At 42.3% G+C, this 20,811-nt stretch overlaps 1 protein-coding gene across 4 annotated transcripts; it reads left to right on the plus strand.

Moving 5' to 3' along the window:
* Nucleotides 1–262: 262 nt before the first annotated feature.
* On the plus strand, nt 263–12,347 carry xirp1 (xin actin binding repeat containing 1). Of its 4 annotated transcripts, XM_018741759.2 has the most exons (5): nt 263–328; nt 5,509–5,657; nt 5,976–6,032; nt 6,923–11,794; nt 12,273–12,347. In XM_018741759.2, the coding sequence occupies exons 4-5, from the start codon at nt 6,923–6,925 to the stop codon at nt 12,279–12,281; spliced, it is 4,881 nt and encodes a 1,626-aa protein (XP_018597275.2). In that variant the 5' UTR covers nt 263–328; nt 5,509–5,657; nt 5,976–6,032; the 3' UTR covers nt 12,282–12,347. The 4 variants fall into 4 exon arrangements, with proteins under 4 accessions (XP_018597275.2, XP_029109339.1, XP_029109338.1 ...); XM_029253506.1 differs by lacking the exon at nt 263–328 and having other exon boundaries at nt 5,635–5,657; nt 6,918–11,794; XM_029253505.1 differs by lacking the exons at nt 263–328; nt 5,509–5,657 and adding an exon at nt 6,482–6,805 and having other exon boundaries at nt 6,918–11,794.
* Nucleotides 12,348–20,811: the final 8,464 nt, after the last annotated feature.

Raw genomic sequence — 20,811 nt, forward strand, 5'->3', positions numbered from 1 at the left:
GAATCGGTGATTGACTCGGACGGGTGGAATACCAGTCACAGCCCACCCAAAAATAGCTGGCTGGCTTGAACCCTCTGCCGGTGCGGGGCTGATAAAAATCAGCTGCCGCCACCGCGGGGCCAGTAGTGACACGGAGTGACACCACAGAGTGAGGGAGCAGAAAGCAGCGCTCCAGTCCGCATCCACGCAGCCACCCGGGAACTGTACGCGTCTCGCCAGGAGCTTCGGGTCCACCTAGGCGGACATTCCGCACGTCTGTGAGTACACGGCATCCGTCGCTCCGGCACCTGCGCGCTGCTCGGCGAGTCCGAAGACGGTCTTTACTCACGTGCGTAATGCCAGTGGTTACTGTTGCTACGAGTGAATTCACTGTAAACTGCAGTAGGACATCACTGAGATTAAATAATCGGTCACTACTTGTTTAACAGCAAAGGATTTCCCAGGCGCTCCGATTATAATGATAGACCACAGACCCTTCTAGAACATCAGCTGGCTGGTAACCTCTTCTGCTTATGGGTTTTAAGCCTAGCAATCTTTTACACACTGAGTAAGTGGAAACCCAGTTTATTACATAATACTGTGTATTAATAATGTAACCATCAGGGACAGCTGGTAGGGTAGTGGTTAGAGCTGCTGCCTTTAGATCCAAAGGTTGTAGGGTTGATCCCCATCTCTAGCTCTTGTCCTTGAGCAAGGTACTTACCCTAAATTGCTGCAGTAAAAAAAAAAATTACCTAAGTGTGTAAGTAATTGTAGCCTTAAGACTGTAAGTTGCTTTGGAAAAGAGCATCAGCTAAATGAATAAATGTAATAACATAATTAATCATAAAAACAACGAGAGCTGATTTCAGAAAAATCAAACCTCTGCTCATACTGAGTGGTCATATTCAACATAGTAACAGGCTCCATATCCTTTGTCAGACCAACTTTACGACTCCTTTCTGAAGCTAAATTGTATGATTTAAAACAAAGAGTGGAGCTAATTAATTATTCTATAGGGCACAAAGATCCTGTAAAGATTTAGGAGTATTTAAAATTTAAATGTAGGAATATTTGACAATTCGGGACAATGAAATGACATTTTTCATGTCACACCCTCAAGATCCCAAACACTGAGTGTTCATGGCCTCAGAATAGCTGCTCTACCGTCCTTGACACACATATCAGCCATATCGCAGGGTCCCCAGCTCTGCTGTCATGTGTATTTTCGCTGAAATGCTTGGGCGATGATTTGGTCAAGCGGACACACACACACACACACACACACACACACACACACACACACACACGGCTGCATAGCTGCGGGACAGAGCTTTTTTCGGCCCACTTCACTGGGGGTCTTTTCCCCTTCCTCGTATAATTCTACAGATACGGCAAATATGGGGGTCAAGTGTGAGCCCTGGTAAAAATGCTGACTTCAATGATCACCCAAAGAATGACATTCACTGTAATATTTTTATTATTAATTTGTTGCTTATGCAACACTTACAGCCAGAGCGATTCACGGTGACCCATTTATACTGCTCTGTTTTTTATGTCAGTAATTCAGGGTCAATACCTCGCTCCAGGGTGTTATGAAAACAGTGGAGAAAGGGGCTTGAACCAAGTTCGTGTCCTTAACCACTAAATCCCTGCTGCTCACTCAGGGTGTTTGTATTTTATTTATATTCATATACAAGGTCTATAATATAGCTTGTCATAAATTTGCACGCACAATGTAAAAGAATTAATTTGCATTATCATAGTACAAGGTACATTAGGCCATGGTGGGTGGCGTGGTGGTACAGCGATTGGCACTGCTGTCTCACAGTGCCTGGGTGGTGCTAGAGGTCGTGGGTTCGATCCCTGCTCCGTCTGGGTGGAGTTTGTATGTTCTCCCTGTTCTGTGTGGGATTCTTCCAGGTGCTCTGGTTTCCTCCCACACTCCAGAGACATGCTGTTCAGGTTCCCCCATAGTGTGTGTGTGTGTGTGTTCCACTGATGTATGGATGAGTGACCCAGTGTAAGTAGTGTATCTAGCAGTGTAAGTCACCGCGGTGAATGAGGTGCGTGAGCTGATAACACTACACAGAGTTCATTGGAAGTTGCTTTCTCAAAAACCATCTGCTAAATAAATGTGTATTACACATTTCAGATTTTAGAGAAGCGTATAACTAAAATTTTGCACTTGGTCCTTAGTGCATCACAGAAAAGTCTAATTTCTAACAGCAGCTCCTGCTCGTGCTGTTTTTCCTGATCGTCACTTAAAGCAGGATGTGATTCTACGGTGAGCAGCTGAAACTTTTATAAACCCCACTTTTGAACAGCTGTCAGCAGGCAAAAAGCCATCTCATTCCTGAGCTTCTAATAGCTCTGACAGCTGTGGGTTTGACAAGGGTAGAGCACCTCAAGAGTCACATCATGTTGTCCAAAAATGTGGTACAGAAAAAGCACGACTCCTGCAACTATTAAAGATACATCCATTGTAATCTCATTAAGAATTAAAAAAAAATACTTTCCAAGTTATCACTTTACTATTTTACGGCCACATGAAGCTTAATACATTTATTTTTATTTAATCAATCTATGAATAGATCCACGTAAATGTAATAATAAACACAGGACTCGTCTAAATGAAGGGCATGGTAGCAGCTATGAATCTGGCAGTTTTTCAGGATCAGACCCCGGGGGGGCAGCAGGGCCTTACGATTTACATTTACCTGCTGCTTTTCTCCAAAGAAACGTATAATTATTTATCTATTGACAGCTGGTACTTTTACTGGAGCAGTTTAGGGAAAGTACTGTACTTTGCTCAAGGCTACTACAGCTGGAGGTGGGATTTGAGTTTTAGGCAGCAGCTCCAATCACCGCACTACCAGCTGTCCCTCAGCTGATGTTAAATCATAGTATAATAACCAAACAAGTCAGGCCACAGCATCTAGCAAAAGCAAATTAAAATTATATTGTTGCAAATTTTTACTAATAATTATTTTTTTCCCCCACATGCAATTATTATTTCGTTTTAAATTTTCTTTTTACCCCCCTCTAACAAAACGGCCGAGGCCTCATCTGAGCTCAGTTTTTGAGAAACGCCATGTCTCAGCAGGTGTCTTCAGCCTGAAGAACAAAGTCCAAGAGCAGCGCAGAGATTTTTTTATTATATGCTATTAAATCACTGCAGACATTATGAAAGGAACAGTAGCGCACACACACTCACACACACCTACTGCATATATAATGTGTATTCCTACTGCATACACCAAACTCTAAGCCACATGACGCACGGCGAGCATCCGTCAGCTACATGGCTGAAATCATCGCGCTGCAGCCGCAGCCTCCCCAGGGCTTACATAGCGTTACGCTGTTATTTTGTGTGATCATCCAGCTATGAAAATATTTAAGACCAACCTCGTGAGTGGCGCCAGCTCTTTGCGCGTCCTTTGTTCAGCAATAGCTTAGTGTGTGAAATGTGGGGTCGTGTTCAGGCTCGGCTCTTAGTTAGTGCAAACGGGGTGGCGTGGCGCCGCAGCTCGCGCTGAATTACACAAACGTGACCGTCATCTCTTTTTATTCCTCCCCTCAATATTGAAGCTTCGTCACCTTCAATGGGACAGATGCGAAGGTTCAAGCTGTCGGCTCTAATCGCCGATGTTGACGTTCACGACCGTTTGGCGCTTGCATACGCTTACTCTCCAGCTATTGCAGTTTTCCAGAAACATCCGCTGCATTGCACACGACAGCGAGGTGTTCTCCAATTCTGTTTGATGCACTTTAAAAGAGCTCATGACCTCTCCTCAGAGAGTTGCACGGAAGAGCGCTGTGATAGCCACATCATGCACTGACATTAATATAATGTGCAACTGAATAAACAGGCAATCGGCAACAAGAAGAACATCTCGCAGATTAATGAGGCTTTAATGTGGCATCATAGGAAAGCTTTTTGAACCAACGTCGTTTCTATGGAACGGCTAAAACCTTTCTCGGCAAGAATGCTCAGCGCTCCGACGTGAGTTCTGAAACTCCTGTACGTTCAAGGAATGGAGATCAGGGTCACGGAGAGGATTAAAAACACCCCCCATGCGGCAGGTCCCACAAAGCAGCGCAAAGTCACATCCCTTCACCCAGAGCCATGATATTAATGCTGATGGACTCAGAGAGTAAGCCAAGCTGCCATTGTTGGCGGACAATGGGGGAGTCATGTTCCAGCTGAGCTTGCAGCTCTTTTTTCCCACCATGGTATCTGATTGGAAAGGAGACTGCGGTTCTGGTTTTGCTGCCAAAGCGGGTAACTGGTACAAAAGCTCCCGGTGGGAGCATCTTGCACAAACACACCCCTTCTGTCCTATTGTTTTAATTTGTACATCACTAATTCATCGGCGCGTTGATACGTTTCAAAGGGGACGTGGCTGCTGACGCACCGTTACGTTCACGTGATCTTGTTCAGAGGGGGCAGGATAGAAGTGAACAAGGTGCAGATTTCCCACAAACCCTTTTTTTAGGCTGCAGTAGCACACTTTCTGAAGTGCCCAAGCTGTAAGGATGGTCAGAACACCATGCTGCTATATATACACACACCAGTATCTGGGTGCATGGATTCTACCAGATGCCAGACACATACCTCACAAATGCAAGGCAGGACATAGCGGAGAGAAGAGCCTGTTGCATTCTTCCCAAAAATAGGCACAATACTGAGGTCATTGAGTGCAATTCACAGTTAAAATGCACAAAAACACAAGCTTGGACTTTTTGACAAAAATGCTAAAATATGTCGTTCTGCATGCTGAAATAATTTGCTTTAAAATTGCCATAAGCAAAGCAAAAGGCTTTTGTGACCCACACTGGCTGAAACCGCTTTTCCCGAGTGGGGTCACAGCGAACGAGGGCGCAAGGCTGGAGGGGGAGGGGACGCACCCCGGACGGGACGCCAGTCCATCGCAAAGCACCCCAAGCAGGACTCGAATCCCAGACCCGCCAGAAAGTGGGACCCGGCCAAACCCGCTGCGCCTGCGCCACCGCCCCCCCGTGATGACCTCATAAAATGTCACAACATAAAAATTTGAAAGCAAACCTTTGAGTAAAAATACTTCCATCATACATGGCGGAGGAAGGAACAAAGAATACTGTACATTCAGACACATTCATCCAGTTAAGGCTCTTCCAGAATCCTGGATTTTGCTTATTCTGGTTAAACATTTTCAACACGATTATGAAAAATCATGTGATGTTACAGGCATCTTCGCAAAGAAAGACCGAAGTCTGCAATTCTTTACAATCCCACGTTTCTGTCATTCCCGAATAATCATATTTCTAAATGGTACATCATAACATTTTATTACTTCTCATATCCACAGGACATGGTGCTCATCATCAGGGGTGTTTCCCATGTCTGTCAATGCTGTTTGTTTCATCATTTCGACCTTCTGCAAATGCTTTCAACGGACCAGTTCTCTGACGACAGATGAATATTATTGATGTCGGAATGCCATACACATCTGGCTATTCTAATCCCCTGTTGCGATTTTGAAACAGGACGGAAAAGACTATCTGAGCACCACCCCAGAGGTCCCCTTCCTCTCCAAGGTGAAGAGAAAACCTTCACTTCCATCAGCGAGATATCTGCGCTCTACCTTTCAAAAGCAGCAGCAGCTGCCAACTCTGCAAGCAGTCCTACAAAACCAGTAAGTACTTGTCATTCTTGCCATTCCATGCATGCCTACACCCATCCTCCCGGGGGTCAAACGGTCAAGCTAGGTATTAAATGTGCCCTGTTGGGGTAAAAGGAGGAGCTTAGTGTTGCAGGATGCTGTAACTTTGAATACACTGCCAGCTCACAGATCACCTCATTCAAAGAAAAGGTGTGCTGTTCCCATCTGCTGCTTGTTCATCCTATTGAACAGTCCTCAACATATTGTGGTTAGTATGTTACAACCCTGCATAGTCATTGTGTAACAGAACATTTTGCAGCTGAGAAAAAAAACTTTATTTTATTTCACCAGGACAGTGTGGTGCAGAAACATACTAGTTCCTCTGGAAAAACTTCAAAAACAAGCAAGGTATGAATGAGAGCAGTTGTTTTTAATGGCACGTGCGTGATTGCAGTGACATGTTGTGTACTAACCATCAAAAAAAAAAAAATAGTGTGCCACAGTCCAGGAAATAGATAGTGGCAATTGCAAATCTCAAGGCTTCCATGGAATACAAAGCAGCGTATTATCCTTAACAGATAACGTTTCATTTTCCACCCAAAAACACAATTGAGAGGAAATATTGATGTCATGTGTATTTAGCGGCTAATTATAAAAGCAACAATAAACAAGAAATGTATAAATAGAACGTGAGCAGTAAGGTAAAATTACAAACTTCATTTTAATTTTAAAAATTCGGACAGATTTATGACAAAAGATAAGCAAAATGCCAAACAGATGGACTATTAGCTCAGTGAATGAAAATACAGCACAAGAAAATGACTTTGTGTTTTGTAATAATAATCTGTTTATTCCAGTGATTAGTGGCCAATATGTCATCACTGTGGAGACTGCTCCCTTTTAATCCTTTCCTGCAAAGTGTCCATATTCCCTGGTGCCAGGATATGAAACACCACATGGCCAGCGATTTATCAGGGAACTAGACTCTCAAGAATATTCCTTATTTTTCCCCACGTAAAAAAAATTTACTGAAGCCTCTATTTGGTTGAGAAATCAAATCATCTGCTGACCATTCGGTAAAAGCGGCTATACTAACATTTGTGGAGTTCCGCTAACACTGGCTTGAATGAAGATGGTTTGCAGTGGCTCGTATCCCGTGGTGTCCTCTCAACTCACTCAAGGTATTGTATGCCTTAAACTTTAATTTGCATGGCTTTCAAATATTCTTCTTGTGGTAAAATAATACCATGGTGGATGTGAAAAACAATAGTAACACTCTCCATTTGTTTTCAGTAAAGATGGCAGACAAACTTCGACAGATAAAAGTCTCTGATGGACGCAGTGCAGAGGACGACTTGCCTCCCCCTCCTCCTCCCCCTCCTCTCCCAAGACCACAACAGGAGGGTTTGACCACCTCAGGAGATCAAGGACACATCTTCCTGCCTGTGCCCCCACCCAAGGAGACCTTCTCAACATTCTACCAACAGCGACAGAAAAGTGAGCTGAAAAGGCTCTTTAAACACATCCACCCGGAGCTCAGGAAGAACCTTGACGATGTTGTAGATGAAGAGCTAGAAGAGGTGTTGAGTTCAGAAAACCCACAAGCAGCGGCTGAATCAGGGTATCATGGTGAGGTCCAATCCATGCGATGGATATTTGAGAACTGGAGCCTGGACAACATTGGGGATCCTCATACCACTAAGAAGCTGCTAGAGGAAGAAGCCCTTCAGAAGGGAGATGTCAGGGGCACCTCTACTATGTTTGAGCGTCTAGAATTAGATGGTGCTCGCTTGCCTCCAAGCTCGGCAGCTTTGAAGAACAGTGAGGTGAAAGGAGATGTCCGCACAGCAGCCTGGTTCTTTGAGACACAGCCTCTGGACTCCCTCAATAAAATCCACCCAGAGGAAGAACTAGTGGAGGCTGTGCTTAAGGAGCCCATGCAATGCGGGGACGTGAGGGGAACTCAGCTGCTATTTGAGTCCAAGCCCCTGGATGCTCTAGGTCGATGCAACTCAGTTGAGGATCAAAGCTTTTTCAAGTTGAAGTCAGAAATTCAAGAACAAAAAGGAGATGTGAAGAAAACAATAAAACTTTTCCAGGCAGAGCCCTGCTGTGCCATCAGGGATGGCAGTGGCAACATTCATGAGATCAAGTCTATCTGCAGGGAAGAGATTCAAACTAGCATGGTCAAAACAGCACGTTGGTTGTTTGAAACACAACCGCTGGACGTCATCAACAAAGATGCATCGAAGGTGCAGATCATTCGTGGTATCTCATTGGAAGAAGCCCAGAAAAGCGGTGTTGACAAAAAGCGATGGTTGTTTGAAACACAAACCCTGGATGCCATTCATGAGAGCCTCCAGGAAAACCAGTTTCAGGGAACCATTAACGTTGTGGAAGCAGGGGACGTTGGGAACAAGAGACTGATGTTTGAAACAAAGCCACTTTCGGAACTGAAAGGGGAATCCACAGAGGAGGCTTCGACAAAAGAGGAGATTGTTGGAGGGGACGTACGATCCACCTTGTGGCTGTTCGAAACCCAGCCCATGGAGACCCTGAAGGACAACTACGAAGTAGGGCACCTGAAAAAGGTTACTGTCACCGGCGAAGAGAGAGGAGCAGTGCAAAGCAGAAAAAATACATTTGAATCCTGTGCCTTAGACAGTATCAGCAAGGAGATGACTGAGATGGAAAGCAAAAGCAAAGCAAATAAGATTGAAAAGGGAGATGTTAAAACATACAAACACCTCTTTGAAACAATCCCCATTAGTAATATTTCTCACTCTGATACCATTCAGAGCGAGAAACAGGCCGACATCATGGGTGGCAATGTGAAAAGCAATACAGCGCTGTTTGAAACCATCCCACTTTATGCCATTAAAGACTGTTCTGGTAATTTACATGAGGTCACAACAGTGAGCAGGGAGGAGTGCATAAAAGGAGATGTTCAAAACTACAAATGGATGTTTGAAACTAGACCTCTGGACCAGTTTGACAAGGAAAAGGTCAAAGTTGAGATTATTAAAGGCATCACAAGACAGGAGGATGAAGCAGGTGATGTCAAGATGGCAAAATGGCTCTTTGAAACACAGCCTCTAGACAGCATCCATTCTCAGGTGAACCACACCAGTCAGCATTCTTCAGTTAAAAAACAAGCGACAGAGAAGGGTGATGTTAAGACGTGCAAATGGCTATTTGAGACGCAGCCAATGGATGTTTTATATGAAAAATCAGAAAAGAAAGCTGACGTGGAAGCATTGCCAACAGCTGATGTGAAATCACATACTTGGCTTTTTGAGACGCAGCCTTTGGATAGCATAAACAACGGCACTGAGGCTCATCTAAAATTGTGCGGTACGTTTCAGGACAACGCAACAAGTGATGTTAATGTGCAGACAGTGAAGCACCTCTTTGAAACAGAAACTCTAGACAGCATGGCAAGGAGGAGAGATGCAGAGCAAGATGTCAGATACGTCAGTAAGATCTACATCCAGTCAGGAGATGTTTCGCGAGTCAAAGAAATATTTGAGTCAAAGGCTCTCGATGAAATAGGAACGGGATCTGTGAGGGTATCAGAATCTGAGGATAACGATACGAATATTCAGACAGGTTCAGTTCACAAGTTTACCTGGCTTTTTGAGAACACGCCAATGGATGCCATTAAAGACAAAGACAGCAACACACACACATACAGTGTTTGCGATGTGGAAGGAGGAGATGTTGGAAACAAGAAGTTCATATTTGAAACATTTTCATTAGACAAGATTCAAGACGAAGACAAGGCACTAGAACACCAGTCTGTTTTTGTTGAGAAGCCTACAAGCAGCATAGATGTAAAGTCCAGTACAATGTTATTTGAATCCCAGCCTCTGTATGCCATCAGAGACAAAGATGGACAATTTCATGAAGTCACCACAGTGAAGAAAGAAGAGGTGTTGAGTGGGGATGTGAGAGGAGCACGGTGGCTGTTTGAAACAAAACCCTTGGATACAATTAAGCCACAAGAAGAGATCTTTGTTATTCGAGCTGTCACTCAGGAAGATGCTATCAAGGGTGATGTTAAGTCGGCTAGATGGAAGTTTGAAACACAGCCGCTGGATTCTCTTGCAAGCCGAGAGGAGCCCAGTGTCAAAACTGTGGAAAATGTTCAAAAAGGTGACGTGCAGCTCAACAAACAGTTCTTTGAATCCCAAGAAGCTTCTCATAAAAAATTTGTGAGGATGGTCAGTGTCAAAGATGTCCAGCAAGGCAACGTCAGGACATCAACCTGGCTCTTTGAAAATCAACCCATTGACTCACTGAAAGGGGAGTTTCAGGAGCACGCCCCTGTGAAGACGGTGCAGAGAGAAGATAACCAAAAAGGAGATGTGAAACGGTGTACTTGGCTTTTTGAAACACAGCCTCTAGACACCATCAAGCAGGTAGACCCATCTGTGACCGGTGACACGCAGGAAGAGATTCCCCAAGCAGACGTGAAGAGCACAACTTGGTTGTTTGAGTCAACTCCACTCGACAAGATCAGTTATCAAAGCCAGGAACAATCAGAAACCGTTGCGGAGAGTGTGAATCAGACGTTGCTTCGTCTCCAACATTTAGAAGTTATTCATGCTCATGGTATTGTTATTGAGGCTAACGAAACAAGTGCGGAAAGTGTGAAAATGGCAAAATACCAATATATAAAAGGCAAAGGACCAAAAGTTCAAAAAGAAGAGATCATTCAAGGCAACATAAGGAATATAATGCTGCAGTTACTACACAGAACAAACCTTGAGCCTCCAATAATTCTTCTGAAAGAGGATGAAAATGGACACGTTGAGACCACTAGGGTGGAGATTCCAGTTACGCAGCCACAGTCTGCTGTACAACATGGAGATGAACTCATCATGTCAAATGTTGCTCAGATCATAGAGGGTCATCTCAGGCAAGACAAGTCTCTGAAAAAGGGGATTGTAATGCAGGAAACTGAGAGTGGTTATGCCGAGATGACTGTATATTCACTTTTCAGTCACTATGAAACCAGATCAGAGCATCATGAAATGATAAAGGGAAATGTAAAGTCAACCATTGGCAGCCTACTATCTACTGCCCAAGATCAAAAGACACTTAGTTCATTCCAAATTGAAGAAAATGAAAAAGGAAATGTTAACTTGTACAGGAGTTGCATTGAAAAAGGAGACCTCGAATACCTGAAAAGTCTTCAGGAACAGCCAGAAGATGAGAGTGGTCCACCACCGAAAGAGCAGATTGAGATTGTTCAAGGTGATATCAAGGAAGCAAAGCGAAATCTCAATCAACCGAAGGAGAAGTTGGAGCGATCGGTCCTGGACATTGTGCCAGGTGATGTGAAGAATGTCAAAAAAGTGTTTGCTTCCGAGGGCCCTCCTGACCAAATTTATGTTCAGAGGGAAGAAATTATTCCTGGAGATATTTCTTCAGCTAAGCAGTCCCTTGGTCAAGCAGCAAAGCAGCCCTTTGCAGTGGAAAAGGAAGAAATCATGTCGGGTGACATCAAGGCTGCAAAGCAGTCTCTTGAGCAGGCAAAGCAGGAAAGCATGTGGGTGCAACGTGAAATTGTAATGCCTGGAAAGATCTATGACTTGGATGTCTCAACACAGGAAATATCCGAAACATCTAATCAATGTGCTGCGTTCAAGGAAGAAATCATACGTGGAGATGTCAAAGCAGCAAAGCAATCATTAGAACAAGCGAAGAAACAGAGCATGCGGGAGGAACGTGAAATTGTCACTCCGGGAAAAATTTATGACCTTAATGTTGGCTCCCATAAAGACTCTTCCTCAGCACAAACACAAAATAACAGGACTGCAGACACTTGCTGTGGAAGGCAGGAAATTACAAAAGCCCATGAAGCAAAAGTGGTTAAAATGGTGACAGAAAAACAATGGTCACCTCATCGAGCCGCTGACCAGAGCTTTGGAGAGAGCACTGCTGAAGGAATAGTGGTTCAGCATGGAACCAAAGAAAAACAACAAATGGCCAAACAAGGAAAAACAGAAGCTGTCGCACAAGGACAGGTTACTGCTCAGAAGACTATAACTGTCCAGCAAGGAAAAAGCCTGCAAACATCTGCGCAGGTTTTGGAAAGAAAAGAAATGTCCTCCGTCTCATCAACAAAGACACGAAGCCAAAAGGTCACATTCACCCATCACAAGGTCAGTGACTGTGAGGAGAAACAGGGAGACACTGCGAAATATGAAGCTTACAAAGTTAAGGAATTTGCAAGGAGAGCAGATGTAAATGTTGATGCAGGTGACACACACCCAAAAGTCTCTGTTGTAGATCCTGTAAAATCAGAGAATGGAGCTCAGAGTTCAGAAAAACAGGCAGAAGCAGATTCTCGTGTTCTCAGAGGAGATGTGAAGGCTGCTATTAAATCTCTACAGTGTGCGGCAACAGAACAGAGACTGGTAGAGAAAGAAGACGTTGTAAGGGGTAATATGCAGGCAGCTCTTCAATCTTTGGAAAAGTCTAGGGTTAATGTGTCCAAAGGAGATTTTAAAGCTGCAATGATATACAGGAATTCAGGACAATCTTATTCAGAGAGCAGAAAGAAAAAAGTGTTGGAAACTGGGGGCAAACAGACTGTTGTGGTGTCAGTACCTCTGTCTGATACTGAGTTATCTCCTTCAGTTTCAGTGACTTACGGGGAACAGATGGCGACTGCAGCGCTGCGTTCCACAACTGTAGCAGACCCCAGCCCTGATGCAAGCTCAGATGAACCATATGCTTCCTCTGCTTTAAACAGCAATTCACAGAGCCCGCCACCCCTCCCACCGAAAGCAGCTGAGAAGCATGCAGCTAAAAAGCCAGCCATTCCCCCCAAACCCCAGTGTTCAAACACAGGCACTCAGAGTCAAATAGGAAGTATATCAGTTCCACCAAAGCAAGTTAAACATCTCAAATGTATCATGCAAAGTCCATCAACTTCTATGAAACTTCAAAACCAGCAAGTAGAAGAACTCGTCCCCCCACCTTTACCTCCAAAACCTTTATTCGGCCAAGAAAATGACCCTAAGAGCCCCATGGATATTACCAAAGAATATAAATATGTAGAGAGAGTCTGCAAAGCAGACCAGGAATACTCTGTCCATATCAGTCGCAGCAAGGATCATAATCTTGCTGACAACAATGCAACCCAGTCTACTGTAACACCTGAACAAAAGAAAGAAGCTCAACCAACAAAGGATGTTCTAGATGAAAAAGTAAAAAGCACTATGAATAAATCAGTCATTGTCGTTCACAGTGATGAATCTGAAGGAGCAAAGCAGCTGCCACCAAAAATTAATGCAGCTGAAGAGATTCGAGCCTGTATGGAAAGCTACTCAGAAGGTGGAGAGGCCAGAACTGAAATTAATCAAGGCTTTCAAGCTGCACTCCAGAACTTTGGAGGGAAAAAAAAAGGGTGTTTCTGTCACTAATCCAGTTACACCCAAGAAAATTAAAGTGACTCAAAGTGAGCCCAGCAATGAAAGTCACAAGCGTGTCACTGTTACATGTAGTAAGCAGTCACATGACCCTACCGAGCCGGTGGGCCAGCATAGCAATAATGAGACACAAGGGCTTCGCTTCTTTACAGCCCAACTGCCGGCTACAGATTACAGTCAAATTAAAGAGGAGGGCCAAGAAAATATGGAGACTAAAGTAGTTCTAAGAGAGAAAAAGCCAAAGAAGGAGACAGACGACGAACGGCGACAGAGGCTGTCCATCCACAAGGATGAAATTATGAGAGGAAATGTGAAAGCAGCGATGGAGATCTTTGAAAATCTGAAGAAGCAAGAAGAACTGAAAATAATCTTGTCAAAAGTAGAAGAAATAGAGGGTGACACCAGTGAGGTTGATGTAAAGTCTATGAAATGTTTATTTGAGAATGTGCCTGAATGGATGGTTGGACCTGAACAAGGCACAACGCAATGTCCTTCAAAGGAGGAACCAAAGGTTAAAAGGGCAGAGCCAGTGAAAGATGAAGTAGCTAATGTGTCCTCAGTGAAGAATGTCTTTGGCGATCTTGAAAGAGCAAGTGAGGAAATCAATCATTTGAAGGAACAGACATTAGCTAAACTTATGGATATAGAAGAGGCAATAAAGAAGGCTTTGTATTCTGTGTCAAATTTAAAATCTGAGTCCGACATTGCTGGGCTATCTGGACTCTTTAGAGAATCCCTCGGGACTGAGCAAAGTTCTTCGGGAGTCAACAATATACGAAAAATAAGCATAGTCTCCAGTAAAGCCAAAAGAGAAGAAGTGAAGGGGCCATCGGTCACCGTTACAAACCCAGGGTGTGGAATGTTAGGAAAGACAGAGGGAGGCGGCAAGCAAGCTTTGGATCGACCAATTACGAAACCACGCACAAGTGCTCAGTCTTCACCGTCTTTCATTTCTATTCAGTCAGCTGCAAGAAAGCCTGCAGAAGGTCCCAAACCCCAACCACAGACCACATCGGCATCTCCACGAAAGACCCCCGAAATGTCTCAAAATGGTCACGTCAATCCCAAACCGAGGGCATCTCAGACTAAAGAAGCATGTGGTGTTGAAGCTGGTCAAACCTCTGCCCCGAAAGAAACAAACAGTTTTTGCAGTCCACTTAGTTCTAGACGAAAAGTCAGTATACTAGAGGTACAAACCATCCCGGAACCGACAGGAATTATCGGCACCAAAACTGTCAGCGAAAAATACGAAGAGATGGATTGCTTTGGGAACAAATTTGTATCTTCTACGACTTCGACTATAGTCACAAAACAGTCTGACACAAAAACGTCATCATCTTACGAAGTAGCAGCCAGCCCAAGATATGAAGTCACGACATCCCCTCTTGTTCAGAGGTCTGCTAACGTCTTCTCAGAGAATCCTCAATCCAAAGAGGGAGGAAGGGTCTTTGTTACATTTGGCCATCCAAAGACAGGAAAGCATTGAAAAGTTATTGTTACCGTTTTGAGTGACTCTTTTGTCTAAGTACTTAATTAGTTTGTAAAACACATTTTGTATCCTTTCTTAGCTGTCCTAATATTTCATTTTTTGGAAACTGGTACAATTTCTGTTAAAGTTGTTTGTATATTGTTTCCAATTTCATTTGTAATGTTTCACGTTTTTTTTTTTTTTAATTTCATAAACATCCCTTTTAAGTACCGCTTATAGAATTTTCTGTACTCTTACGAGTAAATTGTTCCTTTAAATCTGCTGAAATGTATTGGAATGTATATTATTGTAACTGTTCAAATAAAGTATCTATGCTGAGCTACCATGCTGCAGCTGTTTTGTATTTAAACAGGAAGGGGTGATTATAAAGTAAAGCATGTAAGAAACAAGCAGGAGAAGGAAGCTCACCTTGACTTATCCCATTTTATGCTGTTGGAATCATTGTAAATTTCAGGACTGTGGCATTAAATGCAATTTGGTGCAGCAGAAATTGTTTGCTATTCACTCAATAGAAAGAAATGTTTTGCTTTTTACAGGTTTTGAAGAAATTAATGTTCTATGCATTCTAATATTGTTGTTGTCATAGTTTCAGTTGGAGAAGGAAATATGTTCTGCCTGTCTGAAGCCAGTGTACTCAATGGAAAAAATGGTGGCTGATAAGCTGATCTTCCATTACAACTGCTTCTGTTGTAAGCACTGCAAAAAGAAACTGAGGTAAGATAGTGGTACATCAGAATGAAGAGAATTTAACAATGGAAAACAAGTGACAACAAAGGATAAAGTTCAAATTAATGCCAAGTTCCAAAAAATCTCTTCCAGTTCACACAAAGCATAATCTTTTTTTTTTTTTACTTAAATAAAAAACAGCATCATCACGCATGTTAAAAAAATTGGCTAAATTGCTTACAGTAGTCAATCACATAATTATTGTCATTGTTCCTAAATCCGATGCCAATAGTGTGTCTTCTGCTTCATTGCAGCCTTCACAACTATTCGGCTCTTTACGGAGAGTTCTACTGTGTGTTTCACTATCAGCAGCTGTTCAAACGAAAAGGAAATTACGATGAGGGGTTTGGTCACGTGCAGCACAAAGACCGCTGGATTCAAAAGACCACGGAGTATTTTTCTGAGGACAAAAAGGACTCCAAGATAACTAATGCTACTCCAGAACCCTCTGTCGACACGGAGACTCCACCCGATCAACAAGATCTCGTGGAGTCAAAAAAATTTAGTCAACAGGACACAAGGAACAAAGTGAAAATTACTTGGCCACCAGAAAAACCGTCACATCGAAGTAATTTGGGAACACCCATTAGAGCTGAAGAGAGGAATCTTGGTAAGATGTCCACTGAGAGAAGCTCTGAATTGTCACAAAGTCAACAGAGGTTAGGAAATTCTTCAAAAGGACAAGACAAGAACAGTTCAAAGTCTGGTCAAACTAGAGAAAATAAACCGGTCCCCTGGTCTGTCACATTAAGATCCCACGATTCCTCTCCTGTCTCAGGCTCATTTGTGAAAGAGAAAGCTAAAGCTTCTTCCTCGGACGAGGCTGACAAAGCTTTGTTGAAAGTCTCCCGTCCATGGAGCGTCACCCATAAAATAGCTCTTTTTCAGCAGTGTGCTCCAGCAAAGCCTAAAAGTACATTCCCTTCTCACGATGTCTCAGAAACGGCTCTGGAAAATTCTTTGACCAAAAAGCCGGGTTTAGTGCCCGAGTCTACATCCCCTGCAGTGAAAAACACGCTCTCTCTTTCAAACATGGAAGCAACTCCTTCTGGAAAGACAAAAAAATCTGTTCACTTTTCATCAAGCATAGACATTGACACAGAGAGTACATCAAAAGTAGAGTCAAACTCGGACACACTCCGACAAAACCATGACCACACATGTGGCGATAACACTATGGACATTGATCTTAATACTGCAGAAGATGGCAACTTCATGCAGCTGGAAGACAAGGCAGGTGAGGTAACAGAAGACGGAGATGAATGTATAGTCAATCCCTACGACTGTCCATCAGAAGAAGAGATGCAAAGAAACAAAAAACAATTAAATATTTCTCAGTCAGACAATTTAGAAGGTGCTGACATGAATGGAAAGCAGATTTACCAAACCCCAGCGGACACAAAAGTTATACAAGATGAAGTTGTTTCAACTGTGGTCGAAAATGTTAAAATCCCGAGCAAGCAGATAGTGTGTCGCACCGATGCCAAGAATTCGTATGTCCAAGTACATGAAAAGTTTGGAGATGATAAAATAAAGAAGCAAGATCTCACAGAGGGATGTGACACTAAAACACTGGACCTGAATGAAGGAGATTCAGGATACAAAGATCCGTCCGAGAAAACAACCTTGAATTCAGAGGAGATGAATACAGAAAGCATCACAGAGGAAGGGGCGGGAAATGCTGATCACCTGGAAGGTGAAAGGAATCGAGTCGACACGCCTGATGTGCTAGACAGTCGGACAAGGACTGTCCCGAAGCCTAACGCCCAAAGTGCTGCTAACAAGCAGAATGCGAAGACCCACGTCCGTAAAGATTCTTGGTCAAAAATGTCTGGTCAAGGAAAGAGTGCCCTGTCCAAGCTTTTCACTTCTGGTACAAAGGACAAAACAGACAAGAAAGAATCTGTGGAGGGTAAGAAACCAGAAGCGAAACCCAGGTCCATCCTAGGAAAATTGTTCAAATCATCCTCCACTGAACCTGCTGTGCAAGAGGCAAAGGACGAAAAGTTTCTTTCAGGTAATCAGGATGAAGAAGCTGACAGGGAGATTTGGACACATTTCGACATGGACAAACCTGAAGACACCCCCCCAGGGACTGCGTCAGTGACAACTGCGCAGAAGGGTACCGATGATGACTTGGCACTTTTGGATTCTGCTATTGATGTGTCTAATGAGCCTAGAGCAGATTCCAGCTCGAAGGCAGCTGAAGAGAAAGACAATAGGCATTTTTCTACATTACCTGATTTATTTGACCAGTCTCAAACTAACATCAACAGCAGTGAAAATCTGTTTTTTCCAAATCCCACTGAGTCTCTTGCAGAATCCCCAGATCCATTTGGGCAAGCAGGTATACAAGAAGCAGTTAACAAAGATGGAATGTTTGCTGATGTACTATCACAAAATCCTGGAAATATCACAGAATCAAATATTCCAGAGGATCTCTTTGGTTTGAGTGATAATCCCGCAAGACCCATTGAAGAAAAACTGTTTATATTTGAAAACAATTCTGTGATTCCTGAGCCAGGATCATATCGAGGCACCACAGTTAGTTCCACTGAGGCTCACGGCAACAATCCATTTCATTCGATGACTCCACCAAACGTAGCTGATTCAGAAGGTCAGGATGTAGTTTTTGACATTTTTTGTACCAGCAGTGAGGTCCCAGGTTTCTCAGATGCTTCTGGGACATCTGACAAGGGCATTGCAGGTTTAGACATCTTTGCAACCTCATCAGCTTTCTCAGGTGACATTGTTGGAAAAGAGGAATTTCCAGTTGGTGGAGAAAGCTTGACGGTGCAAGCATCTCGTGGAGATCCCAAAGCTTCCCATGACTTATTTAACTTAGAGAAAACATCTGGGAGCAACCTTTTTGAAAACACTTCTGCCCCTGGTGAAGACAGCTTGTTACCCAATGACTTATTTGCATCAGAGGCCTTGATATCACAAGCAGCTAAACCAGATATTCCAGTTGAGCAAACAGACGGATTTCTAGACCCCTTTAGCAAGAACTCAGCAACATCAGCATCTGAAAGCACCAAGGAGAACTGGATGGATGACTTATTAGGCTAACAAAAACCACCAGCAATATCTGGGGCACTTTCTCACACAACACAGAATCGATTAGACCATCTAAAGCAGAAGTGAGGTCTACTAGATCAATACAGGTGATACATACAATTTTCAATTGTACATTTACAATTTTATGTAACACACTGGCTATAGTTATTAGACTAATTTGTACTAACAGTTATTCTTCTTAGCATACACATAAAAAAAGTAATTGGAAAAACTATCAGCAAATTTATACACCTAATTTTGCTGATGTTTTATTAATTGATGCAATCAAGGTTTTCATTCATGACCAAAATGAATAATTAATATATATAAAGTTATGTAAGGCAGATAAAAAAGAAAAAAAAAAAAACATTGCGCTTCTCCAGTATAATCATCCTGTAAGACCAGTTCCAGGACAAATTTATAAAGAAATCACTCTAATTCCCCATTAAACATTCCTGACACTTACCTAATGTAGAAAAAGCAGACAATGAAGTTACTTATTCCGTTATTTTTAATGGGGAAAAAAATGCTATTTTTTTTCCATCCCCTTCCGAACTGAGAAAAGAATAATGATATTTTTTATTTAATTATATTTTATATTTAACTTCTTTTTTCCTCCAGCTTTAAATTATAAATATAGTTGCTATTTTTCTTCTTCGCTTCCACACTGCTGCTGAGGATGATGACAGTGCCAGGACCCCCCACAGAGCACGCATTCTGTGTCTGTAAAGTAACAGCCAGCAAGAAATTTAATTCATAAAGGGTGCAGTGTATAGAAACTAATGATTTCATAAACCATAGTCACTGTGGTAGTGCACACCGAATGGTTTGAAGAAAAGGGAGGTTATATGTCACTTTTAAAGGAAGGAATAACAAGGAAGTTAAAGCAGCGCATCTCACTGTCTTTCTCAAACACCTTCTCTGCACTGCTTTCAAACGTAGTCTCAGTTTATTATGAACAGACTGAAAATTGCAGGCCTGGACCAGATGCGGGAGATGGAACAAAGTGGCTGTGATAATCCTGGACAGGGCAGATGGAAAAAAAGACACTGGGAGACACAATAGCGGAAGATGAGTGGACTCAAAGTAACGTGAACTCAAAGCAGAAACAGAAATATAAGTATGTACGATACACATCTGGAAAAACGATTTCCCGTCTTCGGCACCAGCTCATTTGCATACGGATCGGGTTCGAAGCTTTTTCTGCCGATGCAACTTATCATTTCAAAAATGTTTGCAAACTGTGTCACTCCTGAACCCACGTCCATCTGCATTTCCATATGGGTGAATGTATTAATAAAAACTAAAGACTGATTTTAAATGATTGATGACATAGAGAGTTAAAGTTTTTTAAATGGATAATCACATCTGGGAGACGTTCAAATATGCAGACTGTGATTAGTGTTAAAAACTAATTGTATCATAGAATTGTGGAAGAAATTAGTTTTTAATTTTGCCAAATCTAACCAATTACCTAGTATATAGCCTTTATTAATTATATTTGCTTCAAAACAAAAACATCTGTATGATCAATTGTCTTTTATTACCTAATTAAGCAATCTGTATGTATCTAGACGTCTTCAATAAAAACTGAATTTTTCTTTCTGCTTTTCCATTGTGCATATTATCGTAGCGATCGCATCTTCCATTTAACTTTCATGGCCTCAGCTTAAGCCTGGCAACACACTTTTTAGAGGAAAAATATGTAAAAAAAAGAATTTCAGTGTGTGAGGGACACTTCTGAATGTGCTGTATTCCAACTGAAATAGCTGCGGTCAATTCACGATTCCCCCAGATCCTCCTTCAGTATGTCAGCAACAGAAATAAAGCTAAAGAGTGTATTCCTAGTACAGGTCCAACTGTCCACTAAATATAGTATTTTTAAACTTGGCTCTTATGTTTATGAATAACTGAGTTGCTATTTTGTACAAGCACAAACTTATGTTACAATATTCCGTAAGGTTCATGGTCCGTTATAAGGCAATGTCACTATTTTAATATTATTCCATGTATCTGTCCAATTACAGCACATACTGGTAAGTGTAATAATCAGAGGAGGCAAGTGCAGAACAGCACATCAATGAGTTCACAATTCTATGGAAACAAGCGATCATTTTTAAAAATACGTATGCATTATGCTTAAAATAAAAATAGCGGTTCATAAATCTCATAAGGCCTATTTAGAAACAAACACAGCAGTACTTTCTCAAAAATAACTTCAAGTGCTTTTACCCAGGAAAATACGGATTTATTTTTAAAATGATTTTAAGGTAATACATAACTTGTTTATATTTCAGCATAACTGGATTATCAGTTGCTTGTCTCATCTCTGGGACTATCGTCCTATTTCATCTTTAAATAATATTTTTTCGTAATTGTTAATTTTCAGGTTGAACATCCAGCATCGAAAGGACCGTGAATTTGCAGCCTTTCACAGCATTCACAGTCTTGCCAGAGTGGAATGAGCAGAATG

This window comes from Scleropages formosus, chromosome 7 (genome assembly GCF_900964775.1).
Source record: "Scleropages formosus chromosome 7, fSclFor1.1, whole genome shotgun sequence".
NCBI classification, from domain to species: Eukaryota; Metazoa; Chordata; class Actinopteri; order Osteoglossiformes; family Osteoglossidae; genus Scleropages; species Scleropages formosus.